Below are 26,890 nucleotides of genomic sequence, written 5' to 3'. Positions count from 1 at the left end.
GGCCTCTCTCATGTTTTTAAGTGGGAGAACTTGCACAATTGGTGGCTGACTAAATACTTTTTTGCCCCACTGTATCTAGATGTGTTTTAGTAAAATAATTATACTAACAGCAATGTAAGGCTTTTTCCATTAATTTATCCATCAATTTAAATAATAATCTTGGCTCTATGAGTTCCTTTAAAAAGTGGTAATCTATCAGTTATCTTTTAAAATGGATTTTAATAACAAATTGCTTTGGAGGCCAGATTATTTATCTTATGATCTCTCCAATGTATGCTGCACTAGAATTTGTTCTATTTAGGTTCAGGTGGTTCAGATCTGAGTGGATCTGTTCCCCACTTTACATGATGATGGAAAGGGAGTCCCAAAAGAAGTTAGCTTTCTTCAACAATCTATCTTTTCATTCGTTATCTACACATACAACCGCCTCTCTTTGTAGTATTCTATTCCATCCTACATTGAATCCGAAAGTTTATTTTGGTCACTGGCTTTTATCTCTCCACTGTAACATCACAAATTAAAAGGAACAGAGAAACACATGAGCAGTAGCTGCAACAAAAGCTATTTATTAGCATAACACTTTTCTTAAAGATCTCGTAAGAACTGAAATATATACAAAGTCTTACAGCATTTACACATTAAAAAGTTTCCTATTAGCTGACGAAGTATAAGATAGTGCTGCAAAATACTTCAAAGCATGAATAATAATAATAATAGTAATAATAATAATAATAATAATAATGAAATAGACCACTGCACTTTCAACTTCTCTGCTATGCACCACAACTGCCACGTGGATATGACAGTTAAACCATTGGGAAGACACAAGTTTGTAAAAAAAAAAAAAAAAAGTGTAACAGATTGACGTGCAGCACTGAACACTGGAGGGAGGGAATAAGGGGACAACCCAAAAAAAGCTACATACTGTCATGTTTCTACAGTTCCTAGAGCTGTAACAAACTTCCACAGCCTTAAGATATAACATATTTAAGACAACGTAATCACACTTTCTCAGATATAGTTCAATTATATTGTATGTTTAATTTTTGGATAAGAAGTTTTTACACTGCTATGGCTGTGTATTTCCATTTTCTATACATGAAATGCTCAAACAGGTCTACAAAAATGTAGTCAGCAGCAGGAGCTTGTAATCATGATGTGCTTTGTCTATTTAAAGGCATTCAAGATCAGCAAACAGGATTTAACAACTCCTGTCAAAAGTTTAAGACAAGGAACCTTCCTTTAAAGGCATCACCATCATTTTCATGGTTCGCTATCTCAGTCACTTTCCAAAAAAAAAAAAAAAAAAGCCCATTATTAGTGAAACTAATGACAGATCTTTCTTTTTTTACATCATAACCCACAATAGTAGTTTAAAAACGCTGAAACACTTTCCTAATTACTTATAGTGTTTGCAAAAAGACTAGGAAGGATGTGTGTATGGAGAGGTCTCTGGTTAGAACATCAAAACAGAGAACCTTGGATCATATCTTGAAAAGAAAAACACCAAAAACAAAACAAGCTGCATTGTAGATCGTAGGCAACAAAGTTCATTTGATCCATTTATTCCACAAACCACTATGCTGTTCTAGCTAAGGTTTATGACAACCTTATTTCTTCAATTTCTCCTCTTTTTAAATCTTAAATTAAGTTGTGCTTAAAACACCAAAAGTGGCCAGATATTTAAAACAAAAACAAACAAACAAAAAAAACAGGACAACTTCAAGGGACTACAAACTATTATAAAGAAACCATATTACCATTTAATGTAAACAATTCATTCAAAAGCAAAAGCCCTATTTAGATTCTGGTCTTAAACTTTTGGCAGATAATGTGTGTATGCTCAGCCAGGCTCTGTAGCTAGTTATTATTCAAGTAGAAGCCAGGTCAGTTCACAGGTTGACAGGCATGCAACTTGAAAACATTGCACAACAAGGAACATAAAAAGAGATCTGAGAAGTGTATTAAGACTTCAAGTAGACTTCACAACCCTTCACAACTGAATATACACAAATTAGTCTTTCTTTGCCCCCCTCCCCTGCCCAAGACCAACTCACACATGGGACACTTTCTGTGACTCCCTAGCTTGTTTGATGCTGTATAACCACTTGATGATTCTGGCATTTCTTTCTATTGCAGAAATACCATATGGCACACGGTCATTGGCACTGTCATCATTTCTAAGGTCACTGTTGCTGTCCTGAGACTGTTCACAGTCTGAACTGATCATACTTGCACTGCGAAAGTTGAGAGAGATAATGTCAGAGTTAGCCCTTGCAAAATTTTCCATTCCAAGATTTTCAAGCTCTTCAGGATCAAGTCCACAGTAGTTAAAGAACCTTTCAACGTCTGCATCAACTCGAAAGTATCTATCGCTTAAGTCTGACTTTGATCGTTGGAGGGAAGGTCGTCTGCTTACTCCACAAGTGGGTTCCACTGAGTCCATCTCTGGTGATTTCAACGTAGTGATGGTTGCAATTTTGGGTTTTGGAGGCAGAGGTGGAGCTGAACTACTGCATGGTATTGCTTTTAAAGGTTTACCACTGGATACTTTTCTAATGTCTGAGGAACTATGCGAAACATGCAAGAATGACTCTGCTGACTGTTCCAGTACCCTTCTACTCACACTGGAGCTGCTTTCTTGAGGACTGCTAGAACCTTGGGTGGGATAAACCTTTAGGGATTCTGCAAATGAATGACGATTTAGGTCTCCTGTATCAGATTTGTGGGGAGGCCAATTTCGCGAACTGTGTTTGTGACCTGAACCTGAACTGGAGCCCTCTGAACTGTTTATGATATTCTTCAAAATCTCCAACTTCAGGTTCTCCCTCTGGACACCACTCTCAGTCTTTGCATTGTTGCTGAATACTTTCAAAGTAGGGCTGCCCAAGGCTCGCTTAGCTGCAGGGCACACTGGCGGCTTTGGAAGCACTGCTGGCTTCACAGGTTCTTGTTTGGCGTTGATGACCTCTTGGCTTTTCACATATTTTGCCTTGTCAGCTTCCAGCCTCTCCACAGCACTAAGTCTTTTTGGATTAGGCTCAGTTTGCCTGCGGAAGTAATCAGGTCCTTTGTTTAAAATGCGGAGAGGAACAGCTGAAGTGAAAGTGATGGCAGGACTGACAGGTTTGACCATGCTACCTGTCTGTAGTGTTTCTGTAGGCATGTTTGGTGGCTTTTCCCCCGCAGCCGTTTTGAATTCCTTTCTGGGATCTTCTAAATGCACGGTGCAGAAACATGTATATTAAGCACAATGAATAGCAGATGAACCTTGGAATCTGAAGGTTAGCAAGAGAAGCAGCAGTGCTTCATTTCACAGCTCATTAAATATCAGGGACGCTTCCTTCTTTTCTGCCCTCCACCCCACCCCTCCCAAAGGCAGCCTTTGTGCAAACAGGCCACCAGAAACAAGCCAGTATTAATCTTGCTCTGTTGGTTTCTTTCTTCTCACTGAAGGATGTGGAAGTCTCTGCGGTTTCTTTGTGTTCCACTACAAGCAGTGATCTGAAACATAAAATAGCCAACCACATGTTAGCAATAGCGTATGATATCACCGCTATAGCAACAGAGCTCTCTCTTTCCCCACCCTCATTTGCTGGCTGAGCTAAAGCAGTGGGTCGTTCTAGCTGATGCATTTCACCATACCATCATTGAAAAGCATGCATTTTACTAAGACTGTAAGCAAAGTAAGGATTACTGCTCTTCTATTCAGGTATATGCATGCATTTAACCATGATACTAGTTTCTCAAAATTTAAGTCTAGGGTTTATTTAAATATTTAAAATGTTACAGTTACATAGTTTCAAGCTAATACTGCATACCCAATTTATAGTATATGGCTTCTTGCTTTCTCAAGGCTATGTCTATCATGTGAGACATGGTAAGCGGGCAGAGTGAAACAAGGTTTAGCTAAAAATAAAGTTTCTATTGTTTTCTCTTTTATATCCTTAAGACAGAAGAAACTAGGGAGTTTGGGCTTGTTATATATTTTATATTGAACACAGTTTCTTTGGAATTAAAAAAGCCATGTATTTTTTTTTTTAATGTACGCCTAGACTACAAATATTTCGGATGAACTTAAGATTAGAATAATATTTATTTTATGGATCCTTTTCACCATGTAAACACTCCCACTAAGAAAATATATGAAACTATATATGACTATATGAAACAGCCTTGCAAACCTGGAGGGACCTTCTCTCATTTCTTTTGCATGTTCTGTCCCCCATCCAAATTCAGCCTTCGTCCATACTGTTTGCTGTTTTCCCCTTGCATTCTTCCATATCACTCTTCCCCTCCATCTGTACTTCCTGTAAAACCTCTATTTTCATTACTGTGGTTTCTAGTTAGAAATAGATGACTTTCTTTTCAATTAGAAACTCTGGTAACAAAAAGAGGAAGGAAATAGATGTGGCATTGGAGGGGAAAAAAGATAGTAGTATATTCTGTCTCTGGGACAGATGCTACTAACCAAGGTAATTAACAAACTGGATGTCTGATAGGCAAACAAGAGTTTATCAAATTATGCAGAAAAAGAATAATTACAGCTTGATCAGTAATTATTTAATCATGTAATACCATAAGTAATTATTAGCCATGAAGAAGCAATGCAGTATTTGGTATCTTGCTACAAGACATCACGTACTTATGATTAGCTAATGTTAGAGAAAAAACAACAACATGACAAATATATAGCCTTCACAGTATTTGGTAACTGCTATCAGAAGATATTTTTCAGCCTAGGCAGAAAATTAGTCTAATCCTGTATGGAAATTGCAATTAAAGACGTAACAACTATAATGTGATATATCAACTACAAGTTCTATTAGGTACCATTTACTATGTAACTGCCTTGGTATTAAAGTGGTAGTAAAGTTAATTTCTCATTTAAGTTTGCAATAGCAACTCAAGTTAATTTCAATGATAAGTACAAAAATATATTAGAACATACTCTCAGGAGAATGTTAGCTTTTCCCTTCAAACAAATGGTTTGATTTCCCTTATATTATCTCATCTTGATCTTCAGTTTTAAAATATTCCATTTCATCTCTCAGTGAAGTAACACAGAACAATGTTGTCATAAACCATAATCAACCATGGTCGATTATCTTATTACAAATTAAAATCCTTTAATGTATCATTGTTTCACATGACATGTACATGAAGCCAAAGAAGTAACTTTTTCATGGATAAATTTCTTTCTTCCATAATGCTTCTGATTTATTTGAATAATAAGCAAAACTACCATTCACAGTGGAACATCTCATTATTCTCAATCTGAGTGAGACTATATAAATACTACTGGCAGTTTCTTTAAAGATTGCTATCTGATTATCTGCAAAGTGCATTTGCAGCTGGATTTTATAAATAATTTGTTTTGAAATAGATATAAACAAAATGTTAGAAGAGTATCTCTGCACAAGAGCTATATTTATGAAGAATTCCCAAAGAGGAAAGGGAAGAGCCCAAATATGCAGGAGTCCTATATGCACATTGACACCTGGGTTATATTAGCTGTCTCCAAATTATTTAATATAGAGAAATTCTGAATGGAAGATTTTCTTCATACCAGATGGCACAGCAAAACATTCTTCATCATGCTACTGCAATATTTTGTTTTTGCAGTGCAACTTCATGTTTCAAGTACAAAATAGGAAGGACATGAGATCTGTATGAAGAACTTGTTAAAAAATAGAAAACAAGACTAAACAGGTTGCTCCTACAACTGAAGATGCAATGACTAAGATCTCCCAGGTATCTGTACTATCACTTTTTTTCCCCAGCTGTTTATAGTTGATTTGGAAGAAAAATGTGATGACCAAGATGACCAAGCTAATTTGCACAACTTACTTGTATAGTATTAAGACTCTCAGAAGAACTTGCCTGAAGATGAAAAGTAAGTGCTAAAACTGAAAATTCTGTTTAATGGAATAAAGCAGTGTTTCTCAACCTTGGCAACTTTAAGCTGTGTAGACTTCAACTCCCAGAATTCTCCAGCCAGCATGCTGACTGGGGATTTCTGGCAGTTGAAGTCCACACAACTTAAAGTTGTCAAGGCTGAGAAACACTGGAATAAAGCATGAAAAAAATGACATTGGGACAAAGAATTTTAATTTCAAAAAGAATTTTAATTTCACTGAGACCCCATCATTACTGACTAGTGATCTGGGGTTTTGGATCATATTTTGACAAAACATCTGTATGTATAAATGCTGCAAAAAGGGTAAAGTCCATGTTGGAAAGGCACTGATAACAAAATCAGTAGTATAACTTTTGTATAAATCTACAGAGCAACCATTCTCAGAATAGAACTCTGGAACATCCCTAGATAAGATTATAGTTCTGATTATCACCTCACAAAGAACAGAGAACAACTGGAACACAACCAAAATGATTAGAAGGCTTACAACAACTTCCACCCAGGAAAGGTTATAATCTTCAAGGCATTTTAGCTTTTTAAAAGGACAAATAAACAAGGAGCCATGATGTTTATAATATTTTTCACAGTGTAGGAAAAAAAACTACAGTGAAGTTTTTCTCTTTCAATATAATATGCTAGTGAGTATAATTATGCAATGATTCAGGATGGACAAAATTGTTAATGAAATGTATGGAATTTATCATTTGAGGATTCAGTGATGGTTACTTAAGTTTTTAACAAGCGATTAAACAAAGTCATGGGGGGAAATAATATCAATACCCACTTATCATGATAAATATGCAGCAGCTCTACCCACAGGAGCAGCATATCTCTAAATACCAAATGTTCAGTGATGAGTGGGACAATGCTACTCATTGCCTTGCATGGAGACTCCCTGTAAGTCAATTTAGGAACAAAATGTGTTTCTACATTCTCTTCATTTTCCATTAAATTTAGACCATACCATACAATTCAGAAGTAAATATTTAAGAAGAAACTCTCACTTAGTAGTTCAGCCCACGTTTCAAATGCAGAAGGTCCCAGGAATTTGTCAATTCCTAGGAAGAGACAAATATGTGATCAATTTCTACATACAATTCAAAACTGCAAAATGGTAACTCTGCAGGGTTCCAGCTCATGTGAAACTGTTTCTTCACCTAAAAAGCTGTACAGTCATACTGTACATGGAGAGGGGCTGCTCAAAATCCTTGAATTCTATATTAGAACGTATATTCTGAACAGGGCATAGAAAGTAACCTGAGAAACCTCTGCCTGAAATATTGCAAAGCTACTACACCAATGTCTGATACTGGTCCAGCTGATCTATGATAAGGCAGTTTCCTATGTTCTTTCCTACAACATATAGAAGAAAACATTTTAATAAGCCTAATAATAATAATAATAAAAACCATACTTCGATAATGGGAAATGATGTGTGCCAAGTTACAATATTTCCTTTTTATTAAAAGCCATTTAAATGGGTATAAAATAATAAAATATTTATCACTACTTGCTATAAAATATCAATGCTTACTTATCATGATAAGTAAGCAAATACTGTTCTCTGTTTATCATTACTATATTATTACTATAATATTATAGTATTATCATTAGTATAAAATTAAGGCACCAGCCATTCATATATATTATGAATTCTAAAGATCTTTGATTAAATAAATATAATAATAAATATATTAAGTCTTGTGAAATTTAATACATCTTTTAAATAAATACTGAGATATGTCCAAAATTAAGTATCATTAAGTGATATTAAGACTTTTTTAATGGGCACTTCAGGCAAGTTATGAAGCAGTGAAGGCTATAAAATTGTTATACTACAAAGCTGTGCTGAATTTCCAATTAGAAATATAATAATGCAAATTTAAGATATTTAGAGAACTGTGTTCTCCAGCTCTACTAATATTCACATAAGCTTTTTTATTCTTTCTTCTGGAGGCTCCCAAACAGATGAACAGACCAATGGGCCAGTTATGGTAAATAATCATATTGTTTACATCCAACTTCCTCTGGGCAACTTGCACACATACAGAATTCATACATTTCAAAATGTGTTTATTTGCACATCAATTATTTGTCTTTAATTAGCCAAATGTAGCCCGATGAAGGAAATAGATTACAATTTCCAGATTTTAGATGTCCTTAGAGTATTAAAGGGTATGTATATCTGTGTGTGAGAGACACGCACAGAGAGATTGTGTCTCCAGACATAACATGTATCTAATTTATAACCCAAGTAGTCTTTTCTCATTTATCTTTCAATAACTTCAAGAAAACAGCATACATGACTTATTTCAATAGGGAAAAGAAAAGAAAAATGGTGCAGAAGACCAGCTGCACATCAAAAACAGACCAGCTGTTGAGAGAGATTATTTATCCTTGGAGAGAAAATATTTTACACAATGTATTCCAATCTCCAAGATGGCAGAATATGGTAGTAAAATAATGGTTAAATCAGAATATTACTCTATTATTATATGTATGTACAATTCAAAATATACAGGATCATTTATGAATTAAATCTTATGCTGTGCTATCAATGTATTAGTTCTATGGTTTATTTTTTTCCAGCTTAGGCTCAATAGCTGTGTTATCTCTCTCTCTCCTATACCAGAGCCATGCAATCTTATTTCAGTAAATGAGGATTTCAGTTCTCTTTCCTGGATATAAAGCAGTTGAATATAAACACTAATGCACTAACAACTAATAAAAAATGTGATCTCCCTTCTCAATAAATTTCTCTGCTTACTAAGCCTGTTAAAACAAAACAAAAGCAATTTGAATTATTAAATAACCTGTAGATGGATGGAGGTGTTCTGTTTATAGCAGTGCCACTATTGGGAAAGTCCTATTCATAGCATTATAAAAGTGAAATTTGGGATGGGAAGAGGCAGCAGGGCATCAAAAACAAAGGCATCTTATAAGTTATATAAATAGATGGACAACTAAGTGATGATAGAAGATCCTTATGATACTTAGAAAAGAGTAAGAGTCTGGAGCAGAATCCAGGCATGCAGAAGCATGTTCAAAGTTACAATATAAATAATGGTAGCCCATTTTGAGGCCATGCAATGGGATGTGCAAGGAAGAAGTGAGAGGTTTCAGAAGTGAAGAGATCAACTTCCCTCTGTGTCTGACTTGATACTATGGGGAATAATTAAGACCATCTGGGCTGGGATGGACAGACCCTCAGAAAGTATAAATAAGAGCCTGACTTCCAAGACAGGTTGTAAGAAACAACATTCCACCTGTCCACAGTCAGTCTCACACTTTTCTTTCGCCTATCTCAAAGAACTTGACCCTCAGATTGTGACTTGGATATACTTCTTGCCTTGCCTGTATGGTCACCATAAGTCAATCAGTTTATGACTTGGAATGCACTTGGTTTCATCCCCTACAAACCCATCTTTTCAGACATGGAATCTGGATAGCAGACTCCCACAAATGGTGCTTGTCCCATGTTTTGTTTAAAAGTAGGAAAAAAATCTGATATGGACCTCAATAGGATTATGGGCACCAAACTTGTATCAGACTTAGGATACTCTGCACACATCTAGTCTGCATGTTGAAGAGCTCTATTTAACAGCAGCTGAATTCCTTTAAAAGTAAAGACACATTAATACCTATTTAAAAATGGTTAGAATTCATGATTTTAAGAGATTTCACAATGAAGACGACAGTGTCGAATTACAATAATGAAGAAGGGAAAGAACTAGAAACGGCAGGCAAAAATAAAGTGAAATGTAGCATCTGGCAGGTTTTGGATAACAAAGAGTGCTGTCTGCAGAAGAAATGTTGTCTTTTTAAAAGTCTGAGTTCCAGGTGGATTATAGGACTATAGGTATCTTCTTTTAAGAAATATACTGTATACTGTATCCAACACACCCTTAAGCTTTAATGCTATTGCAAGCTCTTCCCTGTTGACTGAGAAGGAGGGGAAGAGCTCCTCCTTAGGATTTGTCCTTGTCTAGAATCTTTCCATGGATATAAGGCATATTTTCTTTTACTTATTTTGATTTTTGTGACTGGAGAGAGAAGGTCATGTCACCTTCCCTCAAAAAACAAACTTGTGAAGGGATGCTTAAAATCCTTCTAAATGTTTCTCTCCTCTTAAAGAGAACTTACAGAAGCTCACATATTTCATTGGCAGTTCAGCAGTCAATAGAAATGTATGACTTGTTATCAAATTAGTTAAGAGTAGGAAATAGACTGTTGAAATTTTATCTTTTTTTTTTTTTTAATAAAGATTCATAACACTTTGTAAGCCTTTGGTAACATTTGGGAAACAACTGTCCTTGAAATATGATGGAGCAATTTATTGCCTCCTTCACAACTGTATCTTATTAATATTTTAAACTCTTTGGAACTTTCCTGTACATGCATCCTTTTTTTTTTTTTCTGGCTGGAATTTATCGGAATTAAAACCTGATTGATATACCTGGAGGGAATCAGGTTGGAAAAGGCTAAATAAAATGGGCCCAGCTTCTAAGGACTGTGACTACATATATATAAATCAGGGATAGATGAGACACACTAGATGGATAGATCTAGTTTATATACAATTTGCATGTGGTTATCATATACCCCTTTTTGTCTTTTTTTCAAGACTACAACACTAATGTTAATGGTGAATCGGGCAAAAATGAGGCTATGCTGCAATGGTAGACTATTCAGGTGGAGGGTACCTTGATATTTTTTTAATTTATTTTTATTTATATTTCAAATTTGTCACTGCCCATCTCACTACAGAGTGACTCTGGGTGGTTTTTTCCCTTCTTTATCTTTGATTCCTATATCCTTGTCCTAGAAACATCTTCTTCTTGGTTGGGACAACACTAAGAAGGCTATCACAGAGCAGCTAGGGTATTTGGGCAAGTGACTTTTTTTTTTTTTTGCTGGCAATCACAGGAACCAGTGGAGGTAGCATCTATCATCTCAGCTATTCTTGGTGTAGAAGACAAATAGAGACTGAGCTTAAAGTTCTTGATATTGATAACTTGGTAACTAAGAGTACTTTCTTCTAAACTAGAGGACTAAATCTGAATGACTGGTTCCCTTATATTTAATTTGCACATTTTGGGGTAATGCACACAGGCATCCACAGTATCAATCCCTCCCAGGCAGAGAAAGCAAATGATAACTTATTGCTAGTTTATACTTTTTCAAAAGAAGGCCTTTCATTAGCTCAATCTCTAGGAGCATAGGTGTATTATCAATTATCACTATCTTCATTATCATCATTAACAATATTATTTTTAAAGAATATGATGAAAAAGAAAAAGAAAACCAATGAAAAAGAATAACTCAGTTAACTCTTGATGGAAGAAACTCCCAAGGTTACTACAGCAACTGAAAAGGAATGGTGGAGAGGCAGAAACTGTACCTATAGGCATACACCATACAATAAGCTTCTCAGGCTTGGAAGATTCTGATGGAACTTCCATATAAGCATGAATCCATTTATGTGATACACAGAAACCATGATGAAAAAAGAAAATTACAATGGCCGTTGATACAAAAAAATTAACTAACCCCCCCCCCCCAAAAAAAGCCAGGAAGGGGATCTGCTGGAGCATTGCTGGGGTGTGAATTCCATTTTACAGTGGAATTCATTTCATGGTGCCACCATTAAAAATACTCATAAATCAGACCTTAATTAAGGGCGTTAACAAGCATTTCTCAAGCATCTTAAGAGTTTTCCCTGTTTACAATAAAGCAGGATTAAACCCGAATGATTCTTTGTAAACTGTGAAGAAGCCCTTGTTTTCTGATATGGTCACATTTAATGCATATACAGTGGGGCAAAAATTGACTAAAAATCAGAATCAATTATCTGAATTAGTCCCAAGTCAGCTTTATCTAAAATGTGTGGAAGCAAAAATACTAGAAGTTCATTTGGGGGACAGAGATAGAGATATATTAGTGTTTTACAAACAGTAAAACTACAAGTGAAAAACTAAGACTATGAGTTCTCCTACCTCCATTTTGGAACTGATTAGTAGCGAAGAATGATTTCCATGTGAAGTGTTATCTCTGAATGTCAGAAACGCCAAAGTGAAAGTGTTCTAAGGAAAGTGGTAATTTAACCCTCAAGGAGAAAACATCAGGTATCTTCCTAACCAACAGCATAGTATGTGCACATGTGTGTGTGCACGCGTACGAACACACAGAGGGCCTTTCAAAACGCTAAAAGATTCTGGGCAGTGTGCCAGACTCTAACTGTTTTGCTCTGTTAATCTGTGGCTTGAATTTTTGCAAACTGAGTACATGGCATCTGCAGAAGGTTCCTAGAATACTTGAAACAATTCACTGTCTGCAGAGAGTCTGGAATCATGTGATAATGCTGAACCGAAGGACGGACTCACTTTGGAATAATAAAACATGTGGCTCCAAAAACATGCTTTCCACTTATTCCAATGAGAAGCTTCAAACAATTGTGCTTGAAGTGGGGCATCTTCACGTGTGTGTTTTTTGTGTAAATGCATGTATATACAACCATGGATGCACATTCACATACCCAAACAAGGGACAGATACAATGGCTCCAACCCTTTGCAGACATATGGGCCGGGAAAGACTAACCATTACTCAATGTGGCCGAACATTTTTTGTGCCTTCCTGCTGTATCTGACTTCAGTTCCTATAATCCCTAACAAATTGAAACTTATTCTCTTTAAAACCTGTATCAGCAGCAAACAGAGAATGCTCAAATGCTGGGAATTCAAAAAATGACAGATAGAAGGGAAAAAAATTGCAGTACATGTAATGCTGTGAAACCAGGTCATATTGATCAAAGTGAGCCTTTTTAAGCAGCGAACAAAAATGAATTGAGTGGATCTAAATTAGACCTAACCCCCACCCCACCCCCGCCTGCTGATCTAGTAAGAGCCATGAGTACAGGACAAACCCCAAGACATGAATCTGTTCTTCATCACCTTTCTAAACCAGGGCTGGACTGCAACATGATATCACTTTTACATTTGAATTCATCTGTCTAGATTGATCTAATGGTTTCTCAGGAGAAATTTTATGAACCTCTATAAGGAAACAGGCTGCAAAGCATTATGCTAATCTAATTAAGCAGTTTTGATAAGAAAAATTGATGTAAGTGTTGTTCTTGTCATCATTGTCATTACTACTTATATTTATAGACCCCTGAACCTCTAAGGGCTCTTGGTGGTTTATAGTTAAGATACATAAGAAACAATACATAATGAACAAAAAGTGTGTAAATGAAAGGTCCACAAATTAATAAAAAGCATAGAATAAAGTTAAATTAACAAAACCCAACAATAACAAAACCAAGATGGGTCAAGGTCCATATGCGCTCTGGAAAAGCTCTATTTTGAATAGTATCCAGAAGTTAGTGAGGGTGGGAGCCAGCTAGATGTCTACTGGGAGGCTATTCCAAAGAACCAGTGCAGCCACTGAAAAGCAATGCTTTGAGCCTTGGTCTCCCTAAAGTGGGGCACTGCTAATAGCATTTCCCAAGTAGTTCAAACTGGTGAGACTGATTCCAGTTGGGGAATATGGACTTGCAGATAACTAGGCACTAAACAATGTAGGGATGTATAAGTTGGTACCCAATTATTTAACATGTATCCAGAACCCTAATGGCAACCAGCACATGGCTTACAGCACTGATATATGCGATCACACAGGCTGCTGCACCCTGAACAAACTGCAGCTTCTACATGATCTTCAAAGGCAGCCTCATGTAGAGGGTATTGCAGAGGTCTAACTGACAAGGGCACGAGTCACTGTAGCAAACCTCCCACTCCAGATAAAGTCCCAACTGGTGTAGCAGCCAAAGGTGAACCCCCCCCACCCCCCTTCCTGCTGATCTAGTAAGAGCCATGAGTACAGGACAAACCCCAAGACATGAATCTGTTCTTCAGGGGTAATGTTACCCTATCAAAAGGCACTGCTGGAGCTGACAGCAAACCCTGATGGATAAATGATAAACAATCTTACTAGGATTCAGTTTAAGCCTGTTTCTCCCATCCAGATCTTCACAGCCTCCAGGCATCAGGACAGGACTTCAGCAGCACCATCCTGGCCTGAGGTAGTGATGTACAGCTGGATATAAACAATATATTAATGATCAAACCTACAAAACCTTTGGATGACTTTTCCCATGTAAAAGGAGGGAGAGTAGCCATTGGGTCAATTTCTCCTATCCCACCACCACCAACTACAATCATCCTTCAAGAAAGAAATGGAGCTACTCCAGTACTGTATCCCCAGTTCCCAGCTACTGTGGACAGCTCAGAAGGATGTGATGGTTGATGGTATCCAAGGCTGCTGACAGGTGTAAAAGCATGGACACGCTTTTCCCGTCCACATTCTGACAAAGGTTATCCACTAGTGCAATCCATGCTGTTTCTGTTCCATCTCTGGACCTGAACATTGACTGTAGAGGGTCCTCTAGGGTGATCCATAGCTGATTCCCCATTGCAATCTCAAAAAAAAAAAAGCTTGGCAAACAGTTAAACACCTGCAGAACTATAGAGGATCTCTAAAGGAGAGAGCGCACCATGGTGTCCCATTTTGCAATGAGGCATTAATAATCTTCCTGATCCACGAAATTACCTCCCCCAGATGCCCAAAGGAACCAGGAGGAGCAGATCCAACCCCCAGGTGGCACAGGACACTTTAGAGAATACCCCATCCACTTCCTTGGAGGTCACAGGTTAACTAAGCAAGAGGATGCCCCAGTGACCATCTCACATCCTGCTCACATGGAGTCAAGACTTAAGTGAATCTGGGTGACTTTGTCAGCAAAATGTTGCGCTAATTGATCTCAGTGATCAGGTGAGGGTCTTCACATTGTTTTTTTTCCTAACAGGGAACTGACCATTTAAAACATGGCTGCAGAAGAACTCACTGACACAATAACATATGGCAGAGGGATCTCTACCACAGTCCAGCAAGCCCGATAATGTCCCAACAGAATCTCTAGCTTGTCTCTGTGTTCCAATGTAACACATAAGCACTTACAGAAAGCCTGGTCACATGCAATTACACTGAATACAAGCAAGTTAAGAAAAATACATTTTCTGGATAATACACTGGCACAGCAGAGAACTAACATATCTTCTGAGCTAGGAAAGGCAAGGGATTTTTCTCTTTTAGATAAGCACTAAAGTTTCCTAATGGTAGGAGCTGTTCAACAATGGAGCAACAATGGAGCAATTGGCAGGCAGTGGACTCTTCTTAACTAACTGTTTAAGCTAAGCTGAATGGCCATCTGTTGAATAGTAGATTCCTGTACTGGGCAAGAGTTTGGACCAGATGATCACACAAGTTTCTTCCAACACTTCCATTCTTGATTCTATAATACTTGGAAGAGGCAGATACTTCAGCATTTACAGTGGGAAATCTGGCATCCTTCAGGTAAAAATCCTACCACCTGCTGTCTATGGCTAATGGGACTGAAGTCTAGAACAACTAGCAGGCATCAGTTTGCTTGCTGCTGATCTACTGTATCCCAGCAGAAGAGCAGGCTGTAAACAAGACACTGGGCAAATGCTGAAAAAATGCTGCTGATACTTTAGGATGGGAAATTTATCCCTTAATTTATTTAACTCAATAAGGGAAGGCAGTTTGGAAAATTCATGGGGAGAAAAATGAACACAAACAACAATAAAGGACCCTCATTTAATCTGTTCAGTTACATATCAAGTCCCATGGAACATGTACTGAGGAATGTAACAATTTTGCAAATCGAAGAACAAGTACTTACAAAACTTTAGCATTCAGTCAGCTTTTGGAATTAGAATGGACACCGGACAATAAAGGAGAAGAATGATGGGGAAGACATCAGGTTCACTTACCGAACATCTGGAAGTATAAAACTTGATCTATAGTGACATAAAACAGATCACCTTTGTTTTTTTAAATTAGCTTCAATAAACCACATTCCAGGTTGAATTGTTTCCTCTCTATGGGAACAATTCACTGAGAGCTTGGCATAATTCTCAGTTCAAGGCGCTTTGCAGAAAAGCAGATTTCATGATGCAAGGAATTGTTTTTAAATTATAGGAAAGATTCAGCATACAACAGTGGCAGAGTAGCAGAGCAATGTGCACTGTTATCTAATGCAGATGAAATGCAAATATGTTCTGCTGAAAGTACAATAAAGAAAAGATTTCCTGGCCTAATAATGCAAGCGTTTGATGTGTTGAACTTCAGAGGACCTTATGCAGCTGCAACGGGAACGCTGCCCACAGAAGAAGTCACTGTGTCACCTTCAGGAAGGGATGTGTTTGTCCTTATTCGGGAGGGAGAAGAGGTAGAAGGAAAAGGCACACGTCACCTGATCCACATTTGCAACAGGATATTTCAGAAATCCACATGCTTTAGAGAGAATTATTTACATTTACACAAATATCACAAATTTATTCTAAACACAAAGAAACCTATGGCCCATCCTTCAATTTAATTACCCGGTTGCTGCTGCTTTTAGTGAATTTCCAAATAAATTATTTCATAGACAATCATGTGCAGTCCCTTTCAGTTTCATTTATCAATTCCTGAGGACACCATTATGACTGTTTTAGTCCGAAGCAAAGCAGTTTCAAAGTATACAGTATTAGAAGGATTTAAAATAACCCAGTTAAAATATTTCCTGTACTTGGCTTAAAATACCTAGAAGTTTATGGTGAAATAAATTTATAACCATAATTGACACTTGAAAAGAATATGTTGTTTTGCTGGATGTATATAATCCTAGTTTCCATAATCTAAATAAAGAACCCAGAGCCTAGTTAAGGCCCCTCTACCCAAACTCATTGCACTGTTCCTGGATTGGCCCCACACTCGTCTGCATCCCACATTCTCTCTTGTTTTCAGGAGCAAACAGCATTTTTCTGCTTCTGTGCCAGTTCATCTGAAACCAGGGCAAAATTGGACATTTTAGGTACCGAGGGGCCTTGTGGATAGTCTGTTGCTTTTGATTTCATTACCATCAGTTCCTGGGGGCAAACAAACCCTTCCTTAACAATGGTTGCAACCTAGCTATGCTAGATTAGGAATAAAGGCAACTTTGTCAGGGAATCCAATCTTAGTTCCAGTCAGGCTGTCAAAATATTGCCTTTGTATCCTTAAAGCATTATAGCTAGTAGAAGTTCTAAATAGAAGAAATTGACTTCTAAGCAGTGATAATTGACCAACAAACACATACACGCATATACAGAATACATATTTATGGTGCAAATGGCACAGAGCATGTACTGAAATGTGGCTGCAATGCTAAGAGTGCTAATAATTCATAAGTCCTCCTATGGGGACTGAGACCAAGGGAACTTTTCTTACCCCTGGAATTCCAGAAGCTCAGGGAGAGTTTGGATTTGCATATTTGTCATCTGGTGGGAGAACTATATACAGTTCTCATCTTTTTAAGTGGGAGAACTTGCACAATTGGAGACTGACAAATGCGACAACAAACAAAGCTGATTTCAAACTGCTGGTAAAAGATTGGGGATAGAAATGAGGTGAAAATCTGTGCCTTGTTAAAGCCCCCAAATTCCTAATCCTCAGCCGAACTGCTCTTCAAACTTTTATCTAAGTATTGCGATGAAATGGTAGACTGCATAATCCATGTTCATGCAATCCCACAAAATCTGTGAGATGTGAAAACATAACTACTGTATGTAGCAATTAAACTGTGCAGTGCCAACATTCAGCTGACTTCACTTATTGTCTCCTCTCTTAAAGTTTTACTTCAGGAGCTAACACATTGTGCACTCTCCTATGGGTCCACCAGAGGGAGCACATATTGGCTATGGAGTCCTTGGGGTTCTCTGAGCTTGGTTATTTTCTTGCAGACGTTTCGTTACCCACAGTTCAAGCCTGAGCTACGTATATTCTCTTCTATTGGTACAGATTGGCTAACTGTGTTCCCTGCCTGTCTCAGTATTCTGAAATCAGCAGAAGTGAAGACAAAGCCAGCTTCAAAATGCCTTGCAAGATTGAGGAGTGGAAATGGTACTATGCCAAAGTACCCTTAGCTATTCTAATTAGTCTTTAAACCACAGTGCCCTTTCTGCATATTACTGAATTGCCAAGAAATGTGTGAACAGGCACAAAAGTTTCACAAGTGCCCATTAAGAACAAGGACCTATTTTAGATGCTGGGAGAGCATCATGATATGTTATCAAATGTACATTTTCAGGGGTGTCTTGGACTTCTCTTCCTGAACCACCGCCCCCCCTCCCAAAAGCAGAGAAAATATGATTAACAGTCATGCAATTCTTGAACAAAGATTTGAGATAAAAAACTTCTCCTTCTCTCAATCAATGGGAAAAAACAGCAAATACATTTGGAACTTTAAGGTAGAAGAGAATCTAAAACACAATTGGTAAAAGAGAGTCTGCAGGAAGGAACATATTTCTATACATTTTAGCAAATGGGTTACTTATATAATAGTGGGTTTTTAAAAACTGAGCTTTTATTTTTTTTAAATTCTATGCATTCTTATATTGTTTGCCACAGAAGTATCTATCAGCAAACATTGATTAGAACAGAAATTAAGTATAGATAAGATGATGATGTTGCTATCTGTTCAATCATGTCCAATTCTTGGCAATTCTATGGACCAGCTCTCTCCACATTTTCCAATCTTGTATGGCTTCTTTTAGTTGTTTTATGCTCTGGCTGGTGTTGCTTTTATGCTCTGGCTAGCTATATGATGATGTATAGTCCTCTAGATATGAACAGTAGATATTTTGTCTTGGTAAATTGGTGCTACTGATATAAATCAAAGAGTACTTTTCATTTATGCAGCATTGTTACTGTCTGATGACTCTTAAAATAATATTCTCCATTTAAAACACTTAAAAAAATTCTGGACATTTTGTTGTACCTATTCAATCAGCCAGACAACAATACCTGGCTCTCTTTCATCAGAGATCAAAGAATACAGATTAATTAAAAGATACAAGAGCAGATTTATTTCCACATTGATGTCTCCTTTCAGCAGGAAACAGAACCTACAGAGATTCTCAAAAATGTAAGGATCTACTTAGGAGGCAAAACTTTATAGCTTTACAGCTGAGTCCATGCTGTCTAATGGTGACATCTATTTGAGAAGCCCATTAAAACTGTGGCAAGAGATTCCCTAGACCTCAACATACATTACAGTAAAACTCACATCAACTCTAGTCAATATGTCTATCACTTGTGGAGAGCTGAAGGCTGGGCTGAAGAACAGTGCAATCATTTGCAGTCCAAGTGAGGGCAAACTGGGCATATGAAGGTAAGAAAAGAGTGGTCATGAAGAAAGCAAGGGAGAAATTTTAACTGCATTTCCCCTGGAATATTCAGAATTTTAATAAAATAGTATTGCTAGAGAAACTCTGTAAACAGGGCCAATAAAATTCTGTGAGTCCTACACTGTATTTCATTCAATCTAAGAAATGCAAGTGAACACAAAATCAATATGGCTTATAAAATATGGAACATTTCTGATAATGTATATAGAATTCTATCAAGACAGAACATCTAATGTTAATTTTCTGTTTTCAGTTCTTTCAGAATTATTTCTAGTTAATTTTGTTCATTTTCAATATAAGCTTAGTTACCGGTTTCAATGAAGTAGAGATTAAATACAGTCTAAGTACTTCACTTCACCATTATGTAATCTCTTGAAAAACAATTTTCTTATATATATATATATATATATATATAAAAATTAAATGCACTGTTGAAAAGCATTTTCAACAAAAAGTTAGATAAATGAGGCAGTTGTTAAGTTTGTGCTGAAATTAAACTTTTCAGTTCTGGTAGTCATTATTTCTGTTTTAGAAACTTAAGTAGCCTTTTACTTGATGCAAGTGTCCTAGGATGCATACAAAAAATTACAAGTCAATGTTCCAGTAATTACAATTGCAGGGGAAAAAAATCCTCTTAAGCAGCAATCAATCAACACTTGTTCCCAGCAACTGAGTAACTCCAAATTGCTAAGTTGATGTTGATACTGCAGCTCTTGAGTCACTGTATGAGTCTTTATCCTTTTTTAAATCCCACATGTGCAAACAATTGAACATTTACACATGCTGTAAACACTACTTAAACAAGTACCCCAATTCCCTCTACTACTTTTTCCTGACCACAAGTCTTACTGGGCATAATGAAGCAAGGAAATATCTTGCACACAGAAAGGACAATCCTGCCTGTCAGAAACTGACTGAAATCCTTGGGGTTTCCCAAAGGACAGACTGTAGTATATAGTTTCAATCCCTTTCCCAGGAAACTGACACTGTAAACATTTCAATCAAGATCTCCTCTTCTTCAGTCCTGGAGGAAGTTTCAGGACTGGAGCAGAAGAGAGAGGCCAAGGCAATGGAAGATGACTGAGAGACAGGTTAAGGTGGGCCTGCTCATCTCAACCTCCCTTCTAAGGGACTGGACACAGTGTGGCAAAATGGAGGGGATGTGGTCTCTATATTTAATTAGAAAAATACGGTGGTCAATATAACTGATAATGGCAGATACTGTGGTGCCTACAAACTTCACCGGGACAGCACTTCTACAACAGGAGTAGGCAGTTGTTCTTTTTAAGTAGAGAACTAAAGGCAGAAGCGCTTACTGTACAAAAGTTGGCAGCTGGGGCCTGTGTCAAAATGAAGTCCCAACCATCTTTGGTTATAATTACAGACTTGGTTTTGTAAGAATGACAAAAGTTATAACTGCATTTAAAATGGAAATGAAACATATAGTTACATATCCAACATAGCCTTGTTCGCTGAAATAAATTAGGTGATTGGGGCAGGCAGCTTTATTTGAAAAATGAAGTTGCCTGACATATTTGAGGTTCAGGATAACAAAAGGAAAAAGAAAGGGGGAAAAAAAGAGAGAGAAATTCCTCAAGATGGCAGCAAGCTGGTAACTGAAGCAATAGGATTTCTTACTCCTATAGCATGACTCACCATGCAGGGATATTTGCTGATACAAGTACCTCTAAATTATTATTTTTGCTATCCATAGGGCATGTGTACATCATATGTATATTGTAGAACAACTGTAAGTGGAGGGAAGCTGATGTTCATTTTCTTGTCTGCCAAGACAAGACTATTTAATCATAAGATAAGTTTCTTTATTGGTTATAAATGAAATAAAATTCTTGTGCTATATACCAACATGATAAAGAGGCACTTCCCCAGTCAATATCCTTCCTTGGGGAAGACAACCTGCAAATGCTATTTCAACCAGTGTATCAGAATTTCCAGTCCATCATAAATATAGGGCTTTCCCAAAATGATGTTTGCCTTGTTTGTAGAGGTCATTTTAGTCCCTTAAATATTAACTGTTAGAGAATGAATTCACTGTTGGTATATGTGATATTCAACATTAATTCACCAATCTGTTCAGTTTGGAAATATTTGTTGGATACAGAGTCTGCTTAACACCACAGCAAATAATTTAAGAACTGCTGCATATATAAATTTGTTGATATTAATTCTCTTGCACCTGTCACTAAAGTCATCTGAGATCTGATGCTGTGAAGAGAGAGGCTCCTGCTCTTCTACTAAGCAGGATGTGAAAAATAATAACCCTGTCTATAACAGAAGAATATGTATTTTCTGTCCATTCCATTCCTGCTGAAATGGAATACAATAAAACCTGCTTCTTAAGAGATAAAACAGAGATAGCTGCATCTGTTTCTTCCTTTTGTGTAAATACAGACATTTGTTAATACCAATAATATGATACACCGCAAAGAAAAAATTGTGAGGCAAAAGAAGTCAACACATTCCTTGGATCAATTGACCATAGGGGCTTATAAACCACTATTCTTAATGAAGAGAGAGCAAAATCCATCTTGCATAAACACACTTTCCATTCTTTTGAAAATTCACTCCCATTCTTTCTGGTTAAAAACAAACATGTTGGTATCATTTGAAAGTTAATCCATTCACCTCTTTTCCTCTAATACAGCTGTGAGGTAAGAAGTAACTGCTGCTCCACAGTTCTGTGAAAATACATTCAGCTCTTTTGTATTTTCTTACGTGTAATTTTATCTCTGAACCTACAGTTTCATGTAGGTCCTTGTGGTACACAAAGGGAATCTAAGTGAAGAAAAAGCAAAGCTTGGGGCTCAATTAACATGCGATGTGCCACTGTGAAAACATAACTGCTCTCCCAGTTCAGTAAATTTAATTAAAGGAATAACTAAGTCCAGCTCTGTGAGTACTTCATTAAACAATCAGGGCTGATGCAGGCCAGCATTGATCTATATAAATCTCACAAGCTTTGGCTTGTAGAGAATAGTGGAGCTTTTACCTGGGGATTCTAGAGACATGTCATGCTTCAGTTAAAGGAAATTTAGGAAAGCCTCTGTAAAATGATTAAAAATTATCAGTCTGGAAAGATTTCTCATTCTGTCAGATTCCTAATTCAACCATATCTAGACACATTCTGTTGATTATCTAGAATCCTGGAGAAAAGTAGTATGTAGGAAGTGCTAGAAAATCTAGTACTGAGAATACCATGAACAGCCAAGAAAATAAACAAATGGATCACTGAACAAATTAACCCAGAGTTTTTACTTGAGGCACAAATGACAGACTTAAACTAGAGCTTCATCTGATGAAACCCAAATGACATGCCTTTTCTACTGTGGCTCCTACCCTCTGGAACATCATCATCCCCAAGGTGAGGTTAGCCCCATCACTGTTAGCCTTTTGGAAAGCTCTGAAAATGTGGTTCTTCCAGCAACCTTAGGAATCCCATGGGGAGCCTGTGTGATGGTTGTATTGTGTTTAGATGGGTGTTCTGCAATCTTGTTTTTATTATCTTATTTATCATGTTTTTATTTATTTTTAAGTATTTTAATAGTTGTTTTATTGTTTTAACTATTGATTGTACACTACCCAGAATCATATTTAGTGACATGGGCAGGTATATAAATGTTAAATTAAATAAATAAATAAATAAAATTATCATACTTTGGCTATATTATGCGAAGCCCTAGCTCCCTTGAGAAGTCTATAATGCTGGGAAAGGTGAAAGAAGACAGAAGACCAGCAACAAGGTGGATGGACTGGAAGTGAAGGACCAGATTGGGGACAGATTGCCATGGAAAATATTTACCTGCGTGGTCACTAAGAGTCAACACTGACTTGACTGCACATAAGCAATCAATTACTGGAAAATCTGGTAATAAATTAGGAAATCTGAGCAACATACAACTAAGGTGGTATATAGAGAGGGTAAATGATTCTGAAGGATCATAAGAGGGAGAAAACAACAGTGACCAGAAAAATGACAGGCAGGAAATTACTGAAATGAATATGAAAGATCTCTATGGCCTTGACAGACCAGTTTACATGGTCTACAACTAAGTTTCTGTAATAGATGAAAAAAGTAGCAATCTAAAAAATAATATTTAAGCAGTAATTTTTATCAATTATTGAAAAATGTAAAGTCTGTTCTCTACTTCTGAAATGAAAGAAATGCTCATTTTCCTTTATGCATTATTTCTTGCCCCCCTTTTCATAATATATTATGCAATATGTTTTATAATATCTTGCCAGACAAATTCTCAAAAACTTGCAAACACTTTACTGCCATTTAGACTAGTCCTAAGAAAGCAATTAAGCTAACTACAGATTTTGAATTTTCCTCTGTTTAAAATAAGTGTGATTGCTTTTTATGCATTTCAGTAGAGTATTTTTATATAAACAGAGGCAGACAAATAATAAAACTAAAGCTATTTTCCACATCCAAACATTAATTAAAATTAAAATATGCCATAAGTAAAGTGAGCTCTTTATTAAACCTTCAACATGCAACTAACGAAGCATCTTCATGGAGTTTAAAATTAAAAAATATATGCACACAGCAAAACAAAATGTTAATAGAGATTAACATCAAGCTAGCATATTAAAATGCAAGTTCAATCATTGTATAATGTGAAAATAAAAACTGGGTTGCGTGTCAATGCCACGATGTAAAAACGTGGTCTGAGTTGCATATCCCTTGCTTTACATAATGAATTCAGGGTGTAGAGGGACCCCAATAAACCCATACTGTGTAGCAATTCTGTTCTTTTTTTCCTTAACAGATTTTCTGTGATTAAATAAAAGGGGGGGAAAAAAAAGAAAGAAACGGGAAGAAAAACAAGGGAGATTTCAAGATGATGATGGAAATGGGTGGATCCCTGTACAATTTTATGAATCTGGCAGGGAAATATAGAAGCTTTTATATTCAGATCACAAATATGATTTATAATCATTCAATGTGATTAAAGTAAACCTAGCCTCTATAAAGGAGAAAAAAGGGAGGCTAAAGTAACAGTTTCCTATCATCTTTGTTCAGCAAATTAAACACTGAGAAAGTACAAACTGAATGTTAATAAACAGGACTATACTGACTAAATATAAGAACAGAACCATTTTTAAGTAGTTATTAAAACAATTCCTATATGCCTTAAAATTTCTATATAAGATAGCAGAAACATGTCAAACTGTAAGAGTGCTGATAAATCAAACCAGTATTTACAGATAACAAAGTTTCTGGGAAACATTTTTATTTGTTATGACCATAAAAAAGGAGTATAATCTTCAGACTGTGACAAATGCAATCCAGTGGTCTACAGTTTACTGCTTTATATAAACAACTATATCATCTTTCAAAGTTTTTGAGGATTGCTATAAAACTATGGGTTATCAACACAGGCTTTGTTACTCTACAGCACACATCACTTCTCCAAAGAGCCACTACAGTATTCAAATCAAATCAAATGTTATGTTTCATTTTTAGAAAATGGCTGAGAGCTTGTGAGAACTCCAGATCTCACAACATTTGAGGATGCTATTTATGTATTTATCTAAGGACAGTGTTAATATAATTTAAATGCATGTTTCTTATAGTATCTGTCAAGGTACAAATGTTGAAAAAAAATGTAGGCATAACACATGTATAAGCATAAAAGTTATGCACTTACTACAGTGTTTATTAATCTTATCCATACTGTATCAAAAGCAAAGTGTCTGTTCTGGACTGGTGGATGCCATTTACTTGTGTCAGTTTCAACTTATTTCACAGCAAATTGGGATTCTTTGGGAAAAAGTGGAAGGTTACCAATACTTTTGTCTGCGACTGTACCTATAAATGTTGGCAAGCATTTAGATGTAGAATATAAGTATTTATTTTATTAATTTATTATTTCTTCATTAAATTTGTATGCTACCATAATCATCAACATTATGAATGATGTATAGTAGATCACAATATGATTCATTCTCAAGGAATGGAGTTTTTAAAGTTGAAACAGGATAACAAAATCAGGACAAAAATAAAAAGACAAGAATGTTTCACATGAGGCATTCCGAAAAAGTGAAAAATGTAGCCAAGATGCTGGAAACCCTAAGAAAATGATTAATATAAAACTATAAGACTTGTCTAGAAAATTGATGTAGTATGGAGGATAAAAGCAGTACTAGTGAAACAAGTGGAATCTGTAATGAGCTGAAATGGTAAACAGGATGGCATAGATATGAATAAACAATACAATCTGGGAATTTACACAGTATGATTTAATATGTATGGTTCTCATTACCTAGCTTTTAATATTTCTACATAACTAGGAAGATAATTCATGACACTTACAGGTAGTCCTCACCTAACAACCACAATAGGAACTGGAAAAATGGCCACTAAGTGGGGTAGTCATTAAGCGAGTCACCGTGTGACCAGACCCAATTTACAACCATTTTTATGACAATTGTTAAGTAAATCACATGGTCGTTAAGCGAATCATGAGGTTGTTAAGCAAATCCAGCTTCCCCAATGGATGCTTTTTGCCAGGATTTGTTTAATGACCAGGCGATTTGCTTAATAACCACATGATTTGTTTAACAACCACAGTGATTCACTTAACCACTGTCATAAAAAAGGTCGCAATTTGCAATTATGTGACTATGGGGGATGGTGAGATGGTTTGTGAGTGTGAGTACAGGTCACAAACCACTTTTTATGAGGCCATTGTAACTTAAACAAACGGTTGTTAAGTGACTACCTGTACTGGCGACCCAGGTGTGGCATATGGCCTTCAGACACTCTGTAGCCTATCAAACCATAGGAAATAAGAGTTTGAGAAAAATCACCTCAGCAGACAGGATTATTTTAGTAACAAAAATAGTAAGTTGTTGTCATCATCCTCCTTCATTAATGATTCTGCTCAATATAACCAATGGTGCTTCTAAAATCTTCTAAGAGTAGTGGAAAAAAAAAAGCTTGCTAGTATAGGATCACTAGGTCAGGAGACAATTTGTGTTTATGCATGTGTAAGACAGAGATGGCCCACCCATGAGCCTGTCAACTGTTGTGTTCATCCCAACTCAAAACAGACACCCACATTAAATGATTACAGCCCACCAAGTATTCATAGGGATGCCAAGTGAGTTAGAACAGGCTGATTAATGTGGTATATAGAGGCATATGATTGTAGATATCTGACAACAGATTACAGTAATGAGTGGAACTGCTCCAAGTATTGTTTCATATTTGCACTTACACTTTAATCAAAATTGCCTGGAAACATTTTCGCTCTCTTTTGTCATTTTTATATCACAATGCTTCACCACCACTCCCTAAGTGCTGAAAATCTTTGCAAAACCATAGCTGATTTCAAGACAAATAATTGGTCTTGCCAAGGCAGCAGAAATAAGTGACATAGGCAGGGATGTGCAGCATTTCAGGCTGAAAGGCAACAAGGGGCTTTGGGACACGCATGAGTGGGTAGAGAGTACCTGTTGGCAACTCCTTAAACCAAACAGGGAGCTGCAGAGGGCAACCTGGTGATCCTGGAACGAGACACGACTGCTTAAAATAGTGAAAATGGACTGCAGGAGCAGCCCTCCTGCACTCTGAAACACCTCTCTCCCTTCAGATCTGTAGTGTTGCAAGCCAGGGTAGCGTAATCTGTATACATAAATGCTTTCCAATT

General features: G+C 36.7%; 1 protein-coding gene across 4 annotated transcripts in view; it reads right to left on the bottom strand.

Annotated features, from left to right (window-relative positions):
* Positions 1-545: 545 nt before the first annotated feature.
* FAM110B (family with sequence similarity 110 member B) overlaps positions 546-26,890 on the bottom strand; it is an 86,501-nt gene continuing 60,156 nt past the window's right edge. For all 4 annotated transcript variants that reach the window (XM_007437405.3, XM_025172703.2, XM_025172701.2 and 1 more), the window contains exon 2: positions 546-3,504. In XM_007437405.3, the coding sequence (XP_007437467.1) occupies positions 2,054-3,166 (1,113 nt within the window). In that variant the 5' untranslated portion in view covers positions 3,167-3,504 and the 3' untranslated portion in view covers positions 546-2,053. The remainder of the gene's footprint in view (positions 3,505-26,890) is intronic.

This window comes from Python bivittatus, unplaced genomic scaffold (assembly GCF_059951505.1).
Source record: "Python bivittatus isolate LINGU-HERP-01145 unplaced genomic scaffold, Pbiv_v1 ctg000840_np1212, whole genome shotgun sequence".
Lineage (NCBI taxonomy): Eukaryota > Metazoa > Chordata > Lepidosauria > Squamata > Pythonidae > Python > Python bivittatus.
The sequence above is the reverse complement of the archived record's forward strand: the minus strand, read 5'-3'. Positions and strand labels throughout refer to the sequence as shown.